At 39.0% G+C, this 19,949-nt stretch overlaps 2 protein-coding genes across 4 annotated transcripts; one reads left to right on the top strand and one right to left on the bottom strand.

Annotated features, from left to right (window-relative positions):
- The first annotated feature begins 3 nt into the window (after positions 1-3).
- LOC130210653 (synaptotagmin-like protein 1) lies at positions 4-11,519 on the top strand. 3 transcript variants are annotated; one of them, XM_056441121.1, is made up of 12 exons: positions 4-1,672; positions 3,346-3,459; positions 3,548-3,592; positions 3,691-3,785; positions 3,878-3,994; positions 4,650-4,819; positions 6,937-7,039; positions 7,165-7,326; positions 7,526-7,610; positions 7,747-7,849; positions 8,408-8,613; positions 8,772-11,519. In XM_056441121.1, exons 1-12 carry the CDS (start codon positions 4-6, stop codon positions 8,918-8,920), a joined length of 3,018 nt encoding a protein of 1,005 aa, XP_056297096.1. In that variant the 3' UTR covers positions 8,921-11,519. The 3 variants fall into 3 exon arrangements, with proteins under 3 accessions (XP_056297096.1, XP_056297098.1, XP_056297097.1); XM_056441123.1 differs by lacking the exon at positions 3,346-3,459 and having other exon boundaries at positions 4-1,473; positions 3,550-3,592; XM_056441122.1 differs by lacking the exon at positions 3,346-3,459.
- An 86-nt stretch (positions 11,520-11,605) lies between these two features.
- On the bottom strand, positions 11,606-15,690 carry si:dkey-4p15.5 (zona pellucida-like domain-containing protein 1). Its single transcript, XM_056441127.1, has 10 exons — positions 15,591-15,690; positions 15,278-15,504; positions 14,873-15,057; positions 14,713-14,785; positions 14,525-14,622; positions 14,359-14,439; positions 14,068-14,239; positions 13,835-13,934; positions 12,158-12,187; positions 11,606-12,026 (listed from the first exon to the last, which is right to left on the bottom strand). The coding sequence occupies exons 1-10, from the start codon at positions 15,688-15,690 to the stop codon at positions 11,893-11,895; spliced, it is 1,200 nt and encodes a 399-aa protein (XP_056297102.1). The 3' UTR covers positions 11,606-11,892.
- Between the last annotated feature and the right edge of the window lie 4,259 nt (positions 15,691-19,949).

Below are 19,949 nucleotides of genomic sequence, written 5' to 3'. Positions count from 1 at the left end.
GATATGCCCACTGTGCCTGGAATTTACAAAAAAAAGGACTCTGATTATTTACAGTTAGCAGAAAGTCCCCAAGTAGATGACAGAAGAGGTTCAGACACTGAGATTGTATCTGTAAACAGAATTAGTCCACAGCTGAGGACACCCTTCCAGTCCAGTGCGAGAGCCGACAGTATTTCCCAATCTAGAGAAACCTCAGCGCAAGCCAAACTGTCAGATACTATTCCGGTGTCTCCCCTGGAGACAGATCCAGGCTCTGAGAGGCTCCATTTGTCCCAAAACAGCCCATATATGACCGGAAAGCAAGGCGAGAGGCAAATCCCCCCTAAAACACAAATGCGTAGAGGTTCAAGTGAAGACCCACTGACGATGGATAAGAGCACACAATCGAGCATGTCTCTCAACGAAAGGGAGGCTACTTCTATAAAAGAGAGATTTAACAGCCCTTCCACAAACAGACACGGTCAACCACTACCATTAAGTACTGCAGAGAAGATAAAGCAGCTCAGGTCTTTCTGGGAGAAGGAGTGGAAAAAGCCTCCATATAACATCGACAAACTCGAACCTTGTGTTGATGGTAAAGTTGGTCGTGGTGCAAATCAATCCAAAATGAATTACAGATTTACAAAGTCGGAGTACGATCTGACCTCATTGGACACGATTGGAAATGATTCAGGCAGCGATGACAAGCACTCTGATGTAAATTATCACAATTTGAGTGCTCTTCCTTTGAGTCAGTCAAGAGACAAGTTGTCCCCTATCCTACGCACAAGCCAAACACAATTTAGTACTCTCCGGGAATTCTGGGATGAGGCCAGGTCAGATACCAAGGGATCGTCTCCCTTCGTCAAACTCAAAAGCCCCAAAATGAAGGAGCCAATAAGTGCCCAGCTTTCTTCTCAGGGCTTAAAGTGGGATGACCCTGAGAATTACTGCGTTCCAGAGAAACCAAGACCTGCTGCCGCGAAATCATCTCCACCCCTTCCAAATCGATCAAAGTTACCTCGCAATAGACTGACATTGTCGAGAGTAGCGAATGATGGCACAAACAACTCGTCCAATTATGCGACAGTTGAGTCCAAATGGAGTTCAAAAGATCCTAATAGAGAGGAGAAACCCCCGACATTTCCAAGCAGTTTAGGAAAAGAGATCCGTTCTACAAAGACCAGAAAAGACAGCTTCGGCAGATCAAGCACTCGTGGGAACTCCATGCGTCGCGCCACAAGCATGTTTCTTTTGACTGATCCTGAGGAAAAGGAGCGTGAAATCGACTTCAGCCCCGTCCACTCCCAGAGCAGAAAGCAGAGGCAGAACGCCGAAAGAGGCGCCCCGCCAAGAAGACCAGCGGAGGAGACTTTGACTCCACGCACACGGGTATACGTTCCCAAAGACTACCGGCATTACCTGGGCATGACAGACGAGACCACTTCGCACAACTATCTCGCCCCGGCTGTGACGGATGAGGGGTCAGGAGGAAAGTATGGGTATGAATTTGATCTGGATGGGCCGGTGAGGGCCAGCACTCCGATGAGCTTAGAGGAGTGTTACAGTAGAGGGGGCGGCAAGGCAAGGCAGCGGCCCCTGTGGGCAAAATACAGCAGTTCAGACGCAGGTCAGGAATCATCTGTGAGCAGCACGTCAGAAACCTGGTCCAACTCGAGGAACAGTTCAAACCGTAAGCAGCAACTTCACTTTTTTAGTAACGGGGCGCCAGTGGCAGAGATTTTCTTGGGGGTTGCTCAGAAATTTAGGGAGAGAGAAAAAAAATGACTACATTTGATAGAGATAGACGTTTTACAATGTAAATCGAATTAGTATTTTTTTCTTAGCAAGACTACTGCTCAAAACCACAAAACAAAAAGGTGCCTAAAAATAATATTTTTTAATATCAATAGAATAAAAAATTTAGTGAAAGAGTTAAGCTGTTTAATTTATCGTTTATCAAAAGTTAAGATGCTGAGTATTACAATACAGACAGATAGATAATTATATTAAATTTGATAAAATTCTACTAAATCACATTAGAATACAATACAGCAGGTATTAAATATTGAGAGCAAAACAAGTTTAAGTCAAGTATAAACAAACATGTAGATATCTTATATAGTCAACATCTAACAGAACATCCCAATGTCAATGAACAATGTCTTAACCCTCCTGTTACCTTTAGGGTCAATTTGACCCCATTCAATGTTTAATGTCGGTGTTCTTTCGGGACAATTTGACCCCAGGCTGTTTTTCACTGTGTCAAACATATAAGAAATATCAACTTTTTTTTATATTTAAAGGGCTATTTAGGTAGTCAACAAACAAACATAAAGTACCTCACACTTAAACTTGGAAAACAATATTAATTCTAATAATTTTCTGGAGGTTTTAATTGCTGGGGTCAAATTGACCCCAAGGGTAAAATATGTCAGTAAATATAAAGGTAACAGGAGGGTTACACATTAAGCTGTTTTGAAGTATTCCACCTCCTGTTGTCTGTTTGCAGACTTATGAATGATTATTATCACGACGGGTTGTATCCAGCAGTATCCTTGATATTGTGTCCGTTTCAAGTTATCTTTGTTGGCAGAAGCTAATCTCTGTCGACTGTGCGCCTGCAGTCAGCTGCCCTTGTTTAATTTAAGGGATGGGCAACATGTTCCCCTTACCTCACTATTCACAAACCTCCAACTGAAGCAGCTTCGCGTCAGCTTTCTGTAACAGTCATTTTAAAAGACTGAGGCAGGGGCTGTACCTAAATATCCCTCAGACATAAACATCAGTTTCCCACTGTCACCAAACTGCACATTTGATGCACTATTATTTTGCGATTATGCACAACATTTAGTTTGCAGAATCTAACCCAAACAGTTTTAGGTAATGGCAACACAAATTGGAAACTTATCTACAACATACACTTTATAGTATAAAAGTACCATTAATTATCTGGATTATTCTTCATTCCCAACCTGCTGATAGGAATACCTTGATTTCTGATCCTTCATTAAGAAATTTAACAGTTTACAGCAAATATGTAGATTTTGTTTGTATTGATTAGCTGCAATGATTAGCAGATTAATCGAGCAAATGAAAATGGATTTGTAATTATAAAGAATTTTTGCTGCAAAAAATGCCAAACATGGCTGGTTCCCGGTTCTCAAACACTGGTCTGTGATTAGTGTATAGAAAAACAAGTTATGTGAGCAATTAACTTTCATCAAATAATCTGCGCATAGAATCAATGTAAAGCTCAAGTCGTTACTCTAATTTTAAACAACGACTCATCAACCAACTTGAGCATGACCAACTGCCCATACAGGAAGCTTGTAAGTTGATTCTTCTCTTCAATACGTATTGTAGGTGAGAATGAGGTTGAAGTGCTAAACCTTGTCAGGAAAGCTTTGAGGAGAGCAGAAGCAAGGCCAACAAATCTAGCTAAAAGTTTGGAGGACATCACAACATCTTTATCACCACGTGAGCATGTCCTCAACCTCCAAGTCAGGTTGTCCATAGCCGCAGATCTTTTTTGGAGATTGTGGTTTCTTTGGTTTGTTTTTCACAGGACAAGAAGCAAGAAAAGACACAACTGCTGACATGAGGCGTGATGGTAAACAAAAAAAAGCCTGATTTTTTCCATTATGGACGTGTTTGCGAGAAAATTAGTCAAGATTTGTATCTTCTGCTTTCTAATCAACCGCTCTTTAGTTTCATCCATTCCCTCGACGTCATCGTCCTTATTTTCGGATCAGGAGCACCTGAAAATGATGAGCAAGTCGGTTCCTTCATTGTTACAGAAGGAGGTAACCCCCCCTGTATGTTTTAGTCCAGTAGGTCAAAGTCTGGTCTGCATCCCTGTGCACATCGCTCTCTGTGCCTGCTGTCTGTGTTTCAGGACCTTGGCAGAGACATTGATTCCACCGACGAGGACAGTTACCGACCAGGAAGACTAATGACGGGCAGCTCGTTGAATAACCTCACCAGCTCCTCTGGCATGTCGTCTTTGTCTTCTGTATGTTCACACTAATGCACGAGCATGCTAACCACCGCTCTCTTACACTGCACTCATCGTTGGCTTGTGTAATTACATTGTGTTTATCGGAGACTGACATTTACCTAGTTATTCATTTTTTAGTGGTATCACATGTTTTGCCGGTTTACACAATGAGCTTCTTATCTCTTGTATCAGATTATTAGTTGGGATTTAAAGGTCAGGCGTGAAAATACAAAAAAATACCCCACCGATTCGGCTTTGCTACAGCATTGCATGTGATACAATATTGAGTTGATAGTTTAAAAAGGGATACAAATAGATGCTGAATAAATATTATCTTTTGCTCGCTCTTGACCAAACCTGTGGCCTACATTACCCATAATCCAACTTGGCTGCTGACAGTTAATTCGGGGTTTTGGGCGTGTTATACCAGCAGCGGCCAATGTCCCCTCAACATGATTCATGTTTCCTCAGCATCATCCTTGGCCCATGTTTAAATAATTAATTATTTAAACATTAATTAATTTGCTTTGTCCATGACTATTATCTGCAGGAGATAGATTAGATTTACAGAAAGCCAAAACAACAAATCATCTAATAAATTATGAAATAAATGATTCCAGATATGATTGATGATATAAATGTTTGCCTACTTTTGTGTGTGTACTCCTAGCTGAGTGGAAGTATGATGACCATGTACAGCGGGGATTTTGGGAATGTGGATGTTCAGGGAAATATCCAGTTCTCCATCAACTACATCCAGAAGCTCAGAGAGTTTCACATCTTTGTGACTAAGTGCCAAGGCCTGGCTGCAGTCGACCCAAAGAGGGACCGTTCTGATCCGTGAGTACTGTACTTGAAATCTTCTATCATCATATTTCTATACTGTATGTACTGTTTATTTAGTCAAATAAATATCTGTTAAGTTTACGTTGTAGAGTCACATGCTAACATTGTTTTTGCCACATTTACCAGCAGAATGGCAAACAAGACAGGAAAACAACTTATTTTAGGTAGCTTATAGTGGTTGAATTCAAATGACCAACAAATAAAATCTATGAAGTGATGAATGATGAAAAACCTGTTGTTGCTGTAGTTTGATTATCAACTAGTAGAGATTAAATGCCACGCCCGAACTACACTTAACCGGGTTTCCACTGAGTTGCCACTACACAAACCATGCCATTGAAATGTGTCTGTGGTAAATTTCCCTTTTATTGAAGCATTTAGATCAGGGCTATTCAACTTCAGTAGCAAGTGGGCCAAAATCAGGATTGTTGACGGGTTGAAGAGGCCTGATTTAGATCATCATTACCTTGTTCAGTGGTCCCCAAACTACGGCCCGCGGGCCGAATCCGGCCCGCCTCCCCATGTGGACCGGCCCCCTGAACAATACCAGAGACGCGTTCCGATTTATTATTTTTTTCACCTGGCCCGCTGCCGTTGAGATTGCAGTGAGACGCGGAGAAAATGTGGAGTGGTGCTCTTTGCAATAGAACATCTTTGATGGGACGTGTCGCGTCTCGGCCAATCAGCGTTCAGATGTCCACAGCGTTTGGGAAGTTAGGTTAGCTTGGATGTTAGTCCGCTACATCTGCTGCCGTCACGCTGCACGGTGTAGCGATACTAACAAAGTACCCGTACGTTAAAAACGATGTGATTTAGCATATTTTTAGTATCGATACTTCATTAAAAGAGCGATCAGAGCGCACGCGCTGCTTCGCTCCGTTAAATGCTGTCTGCACGTGCATGCACTCACAGCGAGTGGCGCGCGCATCCAGGATTTTTCCTGGGTCAAAATGAGTCTTCGGTGCACCGTCTACTCGTGCAAGTCGGGCTGTTGAGTGAGTGATCAGCAGCTGGCCGCTCGGTCCATTCGCGCACCTCACAGTTGCGTATTGATCAGACAAGAAGACACGCTTATCTACTCCAGTGTTATCCCTACTATTATAACAGGGTGAAATCTCCACCCCCCACTCTGTAATCCCCCCCCCCCATATTTTTAGTATCGATACTACATTAAAAGAGCGATCAGAGCGCACGCGCTGCTCCGTTAAATGCTGTCTGCACGCCCGGCTGGCCCTCCAGCAGACGAGGCAAACGTTATGTGGCCCTCACAGGAAAAAGTTTGGGGACCCCTGACCTTGTTTGTCATTTTTTATTTCACTATACATAACTCGAGCTAACAGAACACATGCCCATATACAGTATATAAGTGTGATCAAAAACCTGGATAATGCATGTACATATCTTTTTCTATGGGAGCACACATGGTACCACATTTGGATACCGGGATGAGGGCTGAAACCAGGATGTGATATTTAAATGCACAACATGCTATTGGTAAAAACAAACACTCTAATACTACTAATATATACATAGTTAACCCTCCTGTTACCGTAGGGTCAATTTGATCCCATTCAATGTTCAACCCTCCTGTTACCTTTATATTTACTGACATATTTTACCCTTGGGGTCAATTTGACCCCAGCGATTAAAACCTCCAGAAAATTATTAGAATTAATATTGTTTTCCAAGTTTAAGTGTGAGGTACTTTATGTTTGTTTGTTGACTACCTAAATAGCCCTTTAAATATATAAAAAAGTTAATATTTCTTATATGTTTGACACAGTGAAGAACAGCCTGGGGTCAAATTGACCCAAAAGAACACCGACATTAAACATTGAATGGGGTCAAATTGACCCTAAGGTAACAGGAGGGTTAAACATTTTCAATCATCGGTGTTTTCTCTATGCTTTAAAAACTCGACGCCCTGCATTAGAGGGGGAAACTATCAATGTATTTTACTACGATGTGTAAACGATATACTAAAAATATAACTGAAAATGCACACAATTTTCTTGCACGTAAGTCAGAATGTACATTGTGTCCAGTACCTGTGAATAGATTTACTTCCACATGGTATTATGTACTGAGGTTGTAACTTTTTACTTTTGAAGGTATGTCAAAAGCTACCTGGTTCCTGACAAAGCTAATTTGGGAAAAAGGAAAACATCCGTGAAAAAGAAGACACGAAATCCAACTTTCAACGAGATCCTCCGAGTAAGAATCCATAATGCCAATAGTACTATAACAAATAAAGGCGCTTTCCCACACTGCGATGCCAAATACTTGGAATGCATGATAATCAACAAACAAAAGCAGCTTGCTGTTCCCTTTCTTTACAGTATCGTGTTCGCATGGAGTACCTCAGAACCCAGACGCTCATTCTCTCCGTTTGGCATCACGACACCTTTGGCAAGAACAGTTTCCTGGGCGAGGTAGACGTGAACCTCTCCAAGTGGAACTTCGACCACACCCAGATGAACTACTTAGCCCTGAAAGCAAGGGTAAAAAGAAAAAAAACTCAAACGCTTGCTTTATCCATAGCAGTTGTTTTCTCATCAAATAACAGCGGATTATCTCAGAATGTGGACCGGCTCCCCAGAGTCGATTTGAGCTTGTGATATCACATGCAGTTGTATAACCTGTGCCCAAAGGAATTTGGGATCTACTGTTCACATATATATCCTCTGTCAAACATTTCAGACCCCATACACTCTGGCGCCATCTCTCGGTCAAGGAGAGATGAGACTGGCCATACGTTTCCTGCCAGAGATCATCCACAGTGAAGGTCTGCACACGCCTTGTTTCTGTTCTTTCAAAACACGCTTTTTTTTTTTGATGTACATTTCAGTACGCAATCCCACCCTTTATCTAGAAAAAGTTCTTTAAATATTTTGTATGCATTTGTCATTTCTTTGTCGAAGGATTAATGAAGGAGGGTCCAAACACCGGAGAAGTTCACATTTGGGTGAAAGAATGCAAGAACTTGCCTGCAATCAGGGCCACTATTGACCCATATGTTAAGTGGTATGCATTACAATTCATATTATGTTAAAGATATTGTTTGCCACTCTGGGAGATACTCTTATTTAATTTATTGCCGAGAGTTAAATGAGAAGATACCACTCAAGCTTTTCTGTTAAACCTAAAGCTAAAGCCACCAGCAGCTTAGCTTAGCTTCAAGACTGGAAACAGGGGGAAACGGCTCAGTCCAAAAGGTAAAGAAATCGCCTCACTAATTAACATATTATATATTTTCGGTTGTATATATATAACCCACATTGTAACCAGGCTGTGAGACATGAGAGGGACATCTTAGTGTCTACACTGAACTTTGTGTAAAACAACGATACACAAAATGTCGACTCATGGTGCATTTTATTTAGCCTCCTTCCACCTTCTCAAACTAAGCTCAGCTAACCTTTTTCTTGCTGTCATGTTAACTTTATTGAACGTACAGATGTAAGATCAGTGATAATATTCTCATTTAACTCTCAGCCAGAAAGAGATTAGGTATTCTCTCAAAATGACTTATTGTATGTCGCTGCAGCAGTGAAAATGTTTTCCCTTCCCCCTCATCCCAAGCTTTATGCTGCCGGACATAAGCAGGAAGAGTCGCCAGAAGACACGTGTGTTGCGGAGGACACTGGACCCAGCCTTTAACCATACGATGGTGTACGACGGTATCAGACAGGCCGATCTATCAGAAGCCTGCGTGGAGCTCATTGTCTGGGACCAAGACCGGCTGGCCAGCAACCTGCTGGGGGGCCTGAGGCTTGGAGTTGGAAAAGGTACTGGCCAAAATACCCCAACTGAACCAATCTCACTCTTGTAAAATAAGTGATCATCAGCTGGAGCATTGCTTTGTTATATATCAAATTTAAAAATGCACTTTAATGTCGTGTAATTAATGTGATATGAATACAAACTATATTCTGTTTCTCCGTAGGCAAAAGTTACGGAGAAATGGTGGACTGGATGGACTCAACTCCTTATGAGGCGGCCCTGTGGGAGCGCATGATGACCACCCCGAATGAATGGGTGGAGGACGTTCTCCCATTAAGAGTAATGAACTCTTCAAAAACACGTTTAAGATAACTAAAAGTCGTGCAAAGACAGTATAAAAACACTGTCAATTAAGATGTAAATTCAGTCTGGAAAAGCTTCATGTAATAGCGAGTGAATATGTACACTTACTTTTTGTTACTGCCGTTTGCTTTTCCATTTCGGAACAGGATAAACAATACATACGTATATAACGTCGGCACTCTGGCCAATGTAATGTTAGCAGTCAGCTCAAAGCACCATTGTGTTGTGCTTCATTTCCACTGCATGGATGGCACCTGCAGTGCATTTTTTGAAAAGGCAACCCGCAGGACTATGCCAGACTCTACACGACGTCGCAAAATGTAAATAAAACGGTTTGGTTTCCGATGAAAGGACTGAGCAAGTACCCCGGTGAAGATGATGTCACTGAAGTTTGGGTCGGCTGTAGCTCATGGGGAGAGTGGTCCTCCTGAAACCACAAGGTACATAGTTCGGTCCCCGCTCTCCCCGGTTGCATGGCTAAGTGTCCTTGAGCAAGACACTGAATCCCCAGTTGCGTCACTGCATCCCACTGCTCCTTAATAACTAAGGGTCAAATACAGAGAAGAATTTCCCCACGGGTATTAAAAGCGTAAATGTCTTTCTTCTTTTCGCGTAGTGTTGCTGCAATATCATTCAGAGAATCCTGCCTACAGAGAGGTACAGCGGTGCTCGATGTGCAATCATTATTTTACTCGATCAATCATTTTTCCCTCTATACGATGTTCAATCAATGCCAAAAGTGCCATAATGTATTGTAATTTTAGCATTTTTTTTTACGCTTTTATCAGTAGTTGGTTTTTGTCTGCGCGCTCTAGTGAAATACGGATCCTACATCGGTGTTTATGGAACCTCTTCTCACATGACCTCTTTCCAGCCAACCATGCTTTGTGTAAACAGTTTGAGCTATTCGTCTTTCTCCCTGCCCCTCAACTCTAATTTTCTTTTACAAAAATGGTCACACTGATGGATTTATGAACACCCAGTCTCTTCACCACCTCTAACGATATCTGCTTGCTTGAAAACAAAATTACAAATGTAGATACATCGGCCAAAGTTGTTTAACCAAGTGTTTTTTTAAATACTATTAATACCAAAGATACACCCTTGTTGTCTATCCTTATTTTAACCTCTGATGGTTAAGTAAGAAAATCAGCTTTTTCCAATTTTGGTGAAGCAACCCTGTGAATTGTAAGCATAGATAACTGCTCACTACATTGTTTTTTACAGTAAAAATACAAATAAATCTGATGTGACTACACATGTGGAATGAATGCAAAGAGGTAGCTCATAGTTGAGTGTCTAAGACAAGTAAAACACAATAAGGTCTTAATGGGTGTTGAGCACGGGATATGGATGTGTTGATGTGTAGCATCTGTAGTGTGGTCGCTGTAACTGAGTGGGAATATAGCGTCCCTCCACTACCTGTCCCCTTCTGATGCCACAATATATATATATATTAATATATATATATATTAATATATATATACACCACTAAATTGTACTTGAGTATTTACATTTTAAAACACATGCACATAAACAAGTCAACTGGCTTGATGGGAACAGTGATGATAGAAGTATTCAGATTCTTTACCTCAGTTGAAGTATATTGTATTTGTATTTATTTGAAAGAAACAAAAAACAATAGAACTGATAGCTGTTTCGTGAGAGAAATGTGACATCATCATGAAACATGTGGAATAGTCAGTATTCTGGAACTGAACAGTCAGTTCCAGAATGACACTGGAACTCTGTCATTCCAAGACCATCGAATAAGTAAACACACACTTTACAGCAGAGCTGAAATCTATTTTTTACTTGATTTTTACTGGTTAATAGAACTGTATTGTGTTGGGGTAAGAGTACAGTTCCTCTCCCAAGACTGGTAAATATCAGAGTCTTAATTGCATGTGAACAAAATGGACGGATTTACAGAGGTTTGCAGTCTTTGCACTTGTGACCTTCTGCAGGAATTTCGTTCTTCAAAAAGGACATGTAAATTAGAGATAAGACTATTATCTCAGATATTGCATTACATATGACTCCTTAATCCCTTGTTTTATGTTTGTGGATTGTTGATCTTGAAAAAACTGTTCTCACCATGTTAAAGAAAAGGCTTCCCTTGATATAATCATAGAAAATATTGCTTTCATTTTATTGCATGTTATCTAAAATAGTAAAGGTTTTAAAACTTTAATATAGATTTTGACAAAGCTTCTCTGTTAGAAAGGATGTCAAGAGTGGGTCGAAATGTAAGAGCTATATGGTCTTTACGATAAAAAATGTTTTTGTGCTGTGAATATTACCAACCGGTTTCGTAATTAATAAAATTACGAAAGGTAAATGCCACAGAGCTTTAGGTTGAGCCTCGCATGGCAAACACAATCTTGTCTAAAAGTGCAGTATATTAAAGGTATTAGCCATCTACCAATGATATACTTTAATGTATTTCAAAGTTAATAAAACTGGAAAAAGTAGTTCAGAAAAACCTGTGTTTACATTTATTCAGCGACACAGTAAGACACAATCATATTTTTTTATGTTTACTTTAATGATTTTATATTGTATTGAATGTATTATCAAAGAATAAAACACAAGTCCTTTCTTTGTTCTTATTGAAACATTTTAAAGTACACCGCGTCAAACTGATTACAAAAGATAACGCCATTTATTAAATATAATAATATGAAACTGACAACATGATTAAAACTAACACGTAATTATAATTCACAATAATAGGATGCTGTTTGTGCCCAATATCCGCTTTAATAAAGTAAGTGATTTGTAATGATTCTAAGATTGCAAGTAGAGTTTAAATGCTGTTTGTGAAATTGAAAATAATATGAAGACAGTTTGATATTTACTGTTTGTCATGACTTTACTATCTTTGCAGCTACAATAATGTCCATGCTTTTTAGATGATGATATATTGCAGTATCAGTTTAGGAGATAGGTGAAAGAAGTGCGCTCTCAGTTAGAGTCTGTTACTGGGTGATTGGTTTTCTTCTTTTGACATACAAGGCAAAGTATGCAGCCATGGAGACAAGGAGGATAGCTAAGATGACGATGCAGACAATAACAGCCACAACAGGGCCGCTGTAGCTGCCCTCAAGCTGCCCTCAGATAACAAGCCTGTGTGAGCAGAGAAGAAGAAGGCATGATTATATCACACATTAATATCCTTCATATGTATATTAATTGATGTTGATAATACTGACAGAGCAAGGAGTGACCAACCAAGATTCTTACCGGAAGAAGAAGATAAAGTTTGAGCTTCTCCTGAAAAATGTAACCAAAAATATCGTCAATAAAAGACAGGATTTATTTTTGTTATGATTGATCAAATTAACTGATTACATTTTTATATTTTGAGGAATATGTTTATTTGGACTCTTGCTGAGAATCAGAAAGCTATGCAACTTTGATGTGTGTATGCAAAATATGAAGCTACCTCTAGCCATTGCTAAACATAAAAAATGGAAACCGGGGGAAACAGCCAGCCTTAATAATTAACATGTTAGCCATATTTTCTCTGTTTCAAGTCTCTTCTTTCCAGTCTAACTGGTTTCTGGCTTTAGCTTCATATGCGGCACATAGATCTGATAAATCGTTTTTCTCAGCTAATTAACTCTTGTCAATAAAGCAAAGCAAAGATGGTCATTGTCATACTGTTGTCCGTCCTCCAACAACAGTGTCGGTCGGTTCAGTTTTTTTTGAAAGGGAGTGAAAGAAGAAGCACAGTGTTTTTTGTTGTTGCATTTGTGTTCCCCTAAACATAACTAACAGTGATATTTATTGGTTTTGGAAGGCAGAAAAAAATGAGATTCTCCCGTCGTATCGCCAGCCAGTTTGTTATACATAACCATCTAAGAAGCTGCATTGGAAACTGTTTGGAAAAGGGCAGGCTCTTTAACGAAATACGTGGAAAGTGATTGATAAATAATCTATCAATCCAATTTCTTTTTTTTGCCGAAACCAGTTGCTAGAAGAGCAAACACTTTTTCCCGAGTGCCATTCCGTGCCATTCTTTGCTCCTCTTTAAAGGAGGAAAAACTCCAGTTCTGATTAACTGGTGCTATTGAGGCTGCTACATTACTCTCTTTAGGAGCCGCCATTTTGTGAGGAACACACAAGGTGCATCTATGTGTTGTCTCTCACACAAATAAACCATGTGGATCCTCACAGGACGCTATCTGGTCCACTCACTGGCTTGCTGGACACAAACACATAATTTGAAGTCTGACAAGATGGCTTGATTCCTGCCTAATCTTGTGAAATCCAAAAGCACCCAGCTGCCGTGCGAGATCAAATCAGAAAACAATCCTACAGGATGTGTTGTTTCATGCATGGCCAGACGACATACTTGTTTACTTTACATATCATATGTTTCTAATAATATACTGTAGATTATCTACTAAAAAGACAAATCCTGTTTATTACCTTCGCATTGAAAATATGGAAGGTAATGTTTTGATCGCCATGTATTTATTAATTTATTTGTATGCGTGTTCCTCGCATAACTCAAAAAGTATTAAACCGAATCGCATGAAATTTGGTGGGATGATTGGTTATTATCCGGGGACCATTTGATTCGATTTTGGGATCGATCGGGTCAAAGGTCAAGGTCATAAAAAGGTCAAAATCTTCTTTTTTACATAGCGCGGTCAATTTTTATCCAATTGGCCTGCAACTAATGCCAAAATGTTCATAATTCAATGCCCAATCTTGTGATATGCGCAGGTATGTGCTCTACCGAGTGCCCGTTCTAGTTACAATGTATAAAGGTAGCAGATTGAATTGACCAAGCAAATAAGACTGTGTACATCTTACGGTAATATACTTAACTATTTGTATATTTATTCACAATGTACATTTGTATTGTGCTAGGAAGAGTAATCTTAGTTGAATATTCCCCTAAAGACGTACCAGTTCTTTTAGTCCCCACAACAATGACAGTCGAGGTGACTGTAGCGTTGGCTGACACATCTGGTGCCTCTCTTCTTTTCCTTCTGGTTGATTCACAGTTCTGTTCAAAACGAATAAAGACATTTAAAAAACATTGTTACATAATTTGAAGTATGAATTAATTATAGTAAGCATCTATTTGTCACATCTTCAAAATCAGGACTCTTTAAGGATCTATACTTGCTTCTACTCACCGGCAGTAATTGGCTACACGAGGCCACCTCACAGAGCCTGGTGACGCAGTGCAGGAAGAAAGTCGAAACTGTTTTGTTTTTGTGCTCCACAAATCTGAAGGCCTCAAAGGAGAAGTGTGCCTTCTGGGACTGCCCATTGAGCTCCACCTTAGTTTGAGCGTCACGTTGACACCTTTGGTGAAAAGGAGGAAGGTAATGTTACTGCACGTGTGGAAGCACAAAGAGCTAGCCTGGAGTTGAGTGGAAGAGTGGAAGGTATTATTTACTTATGGTTATATATATGAGGCTCACCCTACAAAGAGGTCATAAAAGGTGGTGCGTTCAGGATAAGGACTTGTTGTTGCGTAACATCTGTCCAGCAGCACGTTGAACCTGCAAGGACGGACGGGTGGATTTTAAGTCTCAGGTCTTATTCATGTGACTTGTGGTTAACTTTAAACTGTCAAGACTTAAATACCTGTCAGTTAGATTGGTAGCCTTAACTGCAACATAAATCTTTGTCTTCAGGTTTAGTCCGGTTTGTGGGATATCAAGTTTCTGCAGGTAGAGCTCATCCTGTTCACAGAAAAGTATGAATAAAATCAAGTTATACAATGTTTTAGAAAAGACCCCAAAGCTTAAAAGCTACTGTGGAGCAGGTCTTACTCTGAAGAGCTGCATACTCAGTGTGCTGATGAAGCTGCCATTGTTGTCTCGTATGGCCACATTCACACCAGATCTGTATTAGAAGAAAAGAAACCTGAATTAATCCAAATGTAGCTCAGTTCTGTTTTTTTTCAGATGAAGTGTTATTCATGACACTCACACGCCCAGCTGAGTGTTGTTCATGAGATATTGCATCGGGTAGAAGCAGGAGAACTTGTACAGGATCTGCGAGCGATAGGTGATCATAGCCACAGAGGGGTCTATCGAGGTAACAGTGCCAGAGATGTTGACGAACTGGATGTTTGAGAAGTCAGAAAACTCTCCCGTCCCAATTTGGTTGGTTATCTATTGAAAAAACAGATATAATTGACGGAAATTACTTTAAATACATTGTCTGATTCAATTCTATAAAAATTTACCAATATCAGAAATTGACTGCATTGCGCTAAAATACTCTTAACTGTCATAGCATGAGATCTATACCATTACATCTTTTGGATAAAGTACCTTTTTAATTGATGTACACTTTTTAACAAAATGTTGTTGAAGCTATTGTGAGGAATACCTGAAAGTCATTATTGCAGGATGAGACAGAATTGTCATTCAGGGGAAATTTGAATTTTAAAACTGGTGGGTCCACGTTCCAATCCGCAGTCCCATAACACTCTGGTGTATTTATCTGATTATTGAGGACCATCTGAGACTCATTGTAAAGAGCTTGATACATCGGGCAAAGGTAGATGCTCAGGTCCATATACTCAGAGCCACAGATCACAGTTATGTCCGAATTTTCTGGGAGGGATACAAAAAATGAGGATATAAATAAAAGAGTGAAAATAACAGTGATAATAGAGCATACAAAGGAAAATGGCACAAACCTGGAGGTCTGTTTGTTGTACTAATAATGCAAGCCTCTGGTATCTGGGCCTCGATCCTCAGAATGAGGCAAAGCTGGCATACAAGGATTACCAGTCTCATTGTTCTGTGAGTGGAACTGTGAGAAAACAGAGAGACAATGATATCCAAGGCATTCACTAGCTTCTTTCAAAGGAAAGTGCTTTGAAAAAAAAAAAGTTCTACATTCTTGACGGAAAAAATAACCATAACAATCCACCTTGCTCTACATGAGGGGAAATAATGCAACATTCAGAAGTAGTTAATTGAAAGGCAAAAGAAAGACTTGCTCCATCATGATTTATATATCCTTTAAGGGGGGAACAAATCTGAAAATTTAAACATGAAATTGCGAATATCCTTAAATTCAGTTGCATCTTCGAAAAAATATTTTCAAGAGACAATTATGAATATAATACAAAATACTGGCTGTACTTCCTCATTAACATATCCTGCATTGTTCATATCAAGGCAATTTAAAAACATCTCCCATTATTGAATACATAAAGACCCCTGCATTAAATCTCATAATACAAGTTTGATTTAAAGAACCATATGAATCCAGAGACAAAATAAAGTAATAAAGTGATGATAAGCATAATAAATAAATATAACCTACACAACAGACAACAAACAAAAAGAAGTGTTAAAGATATTGTCAGGACTCACCTGTAAGTCTTCGTTCATCTACCTGACGAGTCTCTCCATTTATACTGTCTCCCCCACAGGGGCGTGTAAGGGAGGCTCAGACAATAGTGTAACATGAGTTGTTTTTTTGACATAATTTGAAAAAAATTCTAAATATTTTACATATATGTTCTATTTAAATAACAATGAACCTCAACTAGGCTCTTTTTGAAGTTTAAGATGTCAACTCCAATTCACTTTGTAACCTGTAGTTTTTGTAAAGCTTTTTTAAAGCCACAGCCAGCTCTCAGCCACAATTAACTGGTGTTGAGTTAAGGTTTTAATAATAATAAATACTGTTTGTTCTTCTATATAAATATGCAAAGCAGAATTTGCCTCATGAAATGGTAAACCAGTAAGTATGGTAATTTGTCTCATGGTGGGAACAGTTATCTGAAATGAGGATTTCTTAATCAGCATTTACCATCTTTATAATGTAATGTTTAGGTCCTTAAAAAAGTTCAGTCTATAACTCTTTTTAACTAAATAATATTTATGTTGTGTCACAAAAAATATGAAATCAATGCTTTCAGTGATACAAATCTGTCTTGGGAACTCCGTCATGTATCTTTTCCTTGATATATGACTGAGTTCCCTGTTAAGTCACTGCATTTAAAACTAATAATGTGTTTCTTGGATGTACAAAATAGAAAATGGTGCAAATCCATAGTTTACTTTGATCATGTGTTATGTACTGGAACAGGAATGTTTTTCTGCAAGGTGACAGACTGATTCTGACTGTTTTTCCTCTTGTTGCTACATTTACAGCAGTCAGTCGTAAACTTCCAGTAATGCATTAGCAACCATCTCACATTTGTTCTGGCATAAGATATAGCTTTATATGTAGGGCAATGCATGGTTGATGTATTTGGTATGGGCAGGTTGAGCGTTGCACAGGTAACCATAATGTATACACACAAACAGTGTTATATTATTCTTTGGACTATGAAAGAACAGGATTAGTGATCTGATCACAAGTGTTCTCTTTAGAGATCTTATGATGTGATAATAGTCTCATTGTTGCTCTTCCCAGAGCAAGTTTTGTAATGGATCAGTTTTTGTTCTGGCCTCAGGCTGTGAACTGTAAATAGAAAATGTGGGTGCTGTTCTGTACAGAGGATAAAAGACACACCTATCTGAGAGAAATCCAATGTCTTTTGTGAAGCGTCACAACATGAAAGGGACTACTGTGTAACTTTGGTCCCTGAAGAACAGCACCACAATAAAGCCTGACAAAAAGTGTTTGTGACATTACTTTAGATGTATCCAATGTCAAATGCCAGTTTTAATATCCTCTTTGTTGTCTAAATAAGTATTTGTCTGCAAGCTATGCCATTAGTGTTACTGAGGGCACATTTCAAAAACTTGGACCCATAGGGAATAATTATAGTAACCTGGTATAGGCCTGTGGCAGATTAAGGTCAGGAGCCATAATCAAAAACAAAATGTTTTAATTTTTAAAGAAAGAAAATAAAGTTGATTTTGTTTAAATTCCGGTCACATAAGTTTCCAAAATATTACTTATAACTCAGGTTGAATGTGAAAAACAATGACTTTGGCTGTTTGAGGATGAACTCATCCTCACGTCATATCTGAATTAGAAAAAAGACACACCGTGGGATGGCGCTGTACACTATCCCTGCGTTGCCTGGGAATAAAGTAAACCAAGAGCGTGTTGTTTGCTTTACTTTGACGCATGGATGGTAACGCCCGGCTCATCCGAGATGTATCAGTATCAGCTTGTCTATGTCGGTCAATTATGTAACAATACATTGTCGTACAGAAATGACAAAGATATGTTTGAGGTCATTTAGAAAAAGTGTATCCACTGTACACCTACTCTACACTACACAATACAATTGGCAGTGTCAATTTAACACTTAAAGAGTACATTTCAACACTCAGCCAGTGAACATATGGTCCCTTATCTTTTGGGTGTTAAAGTAACACTGAACAGTTATTATTTTACTTTACACTACACTGAGAAGTGCCCATTTAGATTAACACTTGTCCGAGTGTCAAATATAAATAACACTAAAAGGGTTATTTATATTTGACACTTCTCAGTGTAGAATAATAAGTCTTACCAGAGTTGCATTAACTCTGAAATTGTATCACTCTGGTCAGTGTTACTTTATAATTCATGTTACAAATATAAAATACATCAAAGGACAATTGAGGGAAAGATAACTGTTACATGGATTGCTTGAACTCAAAAGGTTTTTTTGTAAAGGTCTATAAGCAATATTTCAGTATTATTTTGACCCGCAGTGTAATACCTTGGAAATTACTGAGCTTTACTTTATCAATATGCATCCCTTACACTTCGCAACAATGCCAGTACTTTGTACAAAACTTTCATATGTCAATAAATGAGACTCACAGACTTGTCAAACTATACTCTCAATGGGAACAAAGGCTATGGATGTTTACATTAAAACAACAATGATGATCAAGTTCGGTAACAAGTGTCTTGTCTCTGCGGCTTTTAACAGTAAAGGCAGTTCAATGTACATCCACTAGTTGATTTTGAACAGACAATGTTTTCATAACATCTGACATATTAATTGATATTATTTAGTCTAACATACTACTGAGACAAAATGGTGGAATTCTCCATTGTTGCCATTTTTCAAGTTTTATTTCAGTTCCTCATTTGATCAGTTCACTTGACTTTGGCTGAAAGACTTCAGCTCCCATAATGCACCACCAGCAGGCCAGTGCAGGCTGCTAATTACTTTAAGTTGGAACACCTGGAAGGTCTCTCAGAAAATCTCTTGAGAAACATTTCAGCAGAAAGAGAGAGAGGGGAAAGGATTCAATTTATGGTCAACCAAAGAAGCCACTGCTACTCTAACAACTTGTGTTGTAATGTGCTTTCTTGTTTGGATTAATTTGTTAGATTTAAATTGTTTAAAGTTGTTTTACATTTTTGTATAACTTTTGCTTTTTGTGTTTTGAAGGTTTTTAACCTGATGATTCAACCAACCAACAACTAACAAAGAAGGTACAAATAAATATTAAGCTGTGTTGGAAAGAGTTGTCCGTGCGTCCTTTGTCCTTTGGGGTTTATGTACCAGGCCATTTCAAGTTGGGCAGGAGTTGAAAAGAAAACACGTAGGAACTTAACACATACAATCGATTTCCTTTCAACAACAGCTATTGACTGTAAGTGAATGCTGTACTCTGAGTCACACACAAATGCAACATCTCAGCAGTATCAAAACAAGTTATAACAGAAACATAGGAGGAGCCCTTTTGTGAAAGTCACGTCAGGACATAATCCTTGCATGAACTGCACAGCAAATGGGAACCCAATACCTGGGTTAGGTATAAAACTTGATGATCGGTGACCCAATTACTGTTTTTTTGTCTATTATATAATCTATAATCTCAGTATCGGTTCTCAAATAAATAGTTATAGTTGCAATACAGAGGGAGAGACTTAATGGGTTTTTAACCCAACATCTATTGGTGGGGTAAAGCTTATCTGGTCTCCTTGTACTTGCACTGACTACAAAGAGTTGTAGAGGACTAAGAATAATCAATCAGAATGTTTATGTGTAAAAATTATAGCCTCAATTTATTTAGCTTGCGGACAGGCGTGGCCTTCGACAACCAGTCATAAGGTCCGATGGGAGAAGGAGAGCCCAGCA

Source organism: Pseudoliparis swirei, chromosome 20, assembly GCF_029220125.1.
Source record: "Pseudoliparis swirei isolate HS2019 ecotype Mariana Trench chromosome 20, NWPU_hadal_v1, whole genome shotgun sequence".
Lineage (NCBI taxonomy): Eukaryota > Metazoa > Chordata > Actinopteri > Perciformes > Liparidae > Pseudoliparis > Pseudoliparis swirei.
Note: the sequence above shows the minus strand (reverse complement) of the source record. Positions and strands in the feature narration are given on the sequence as shown.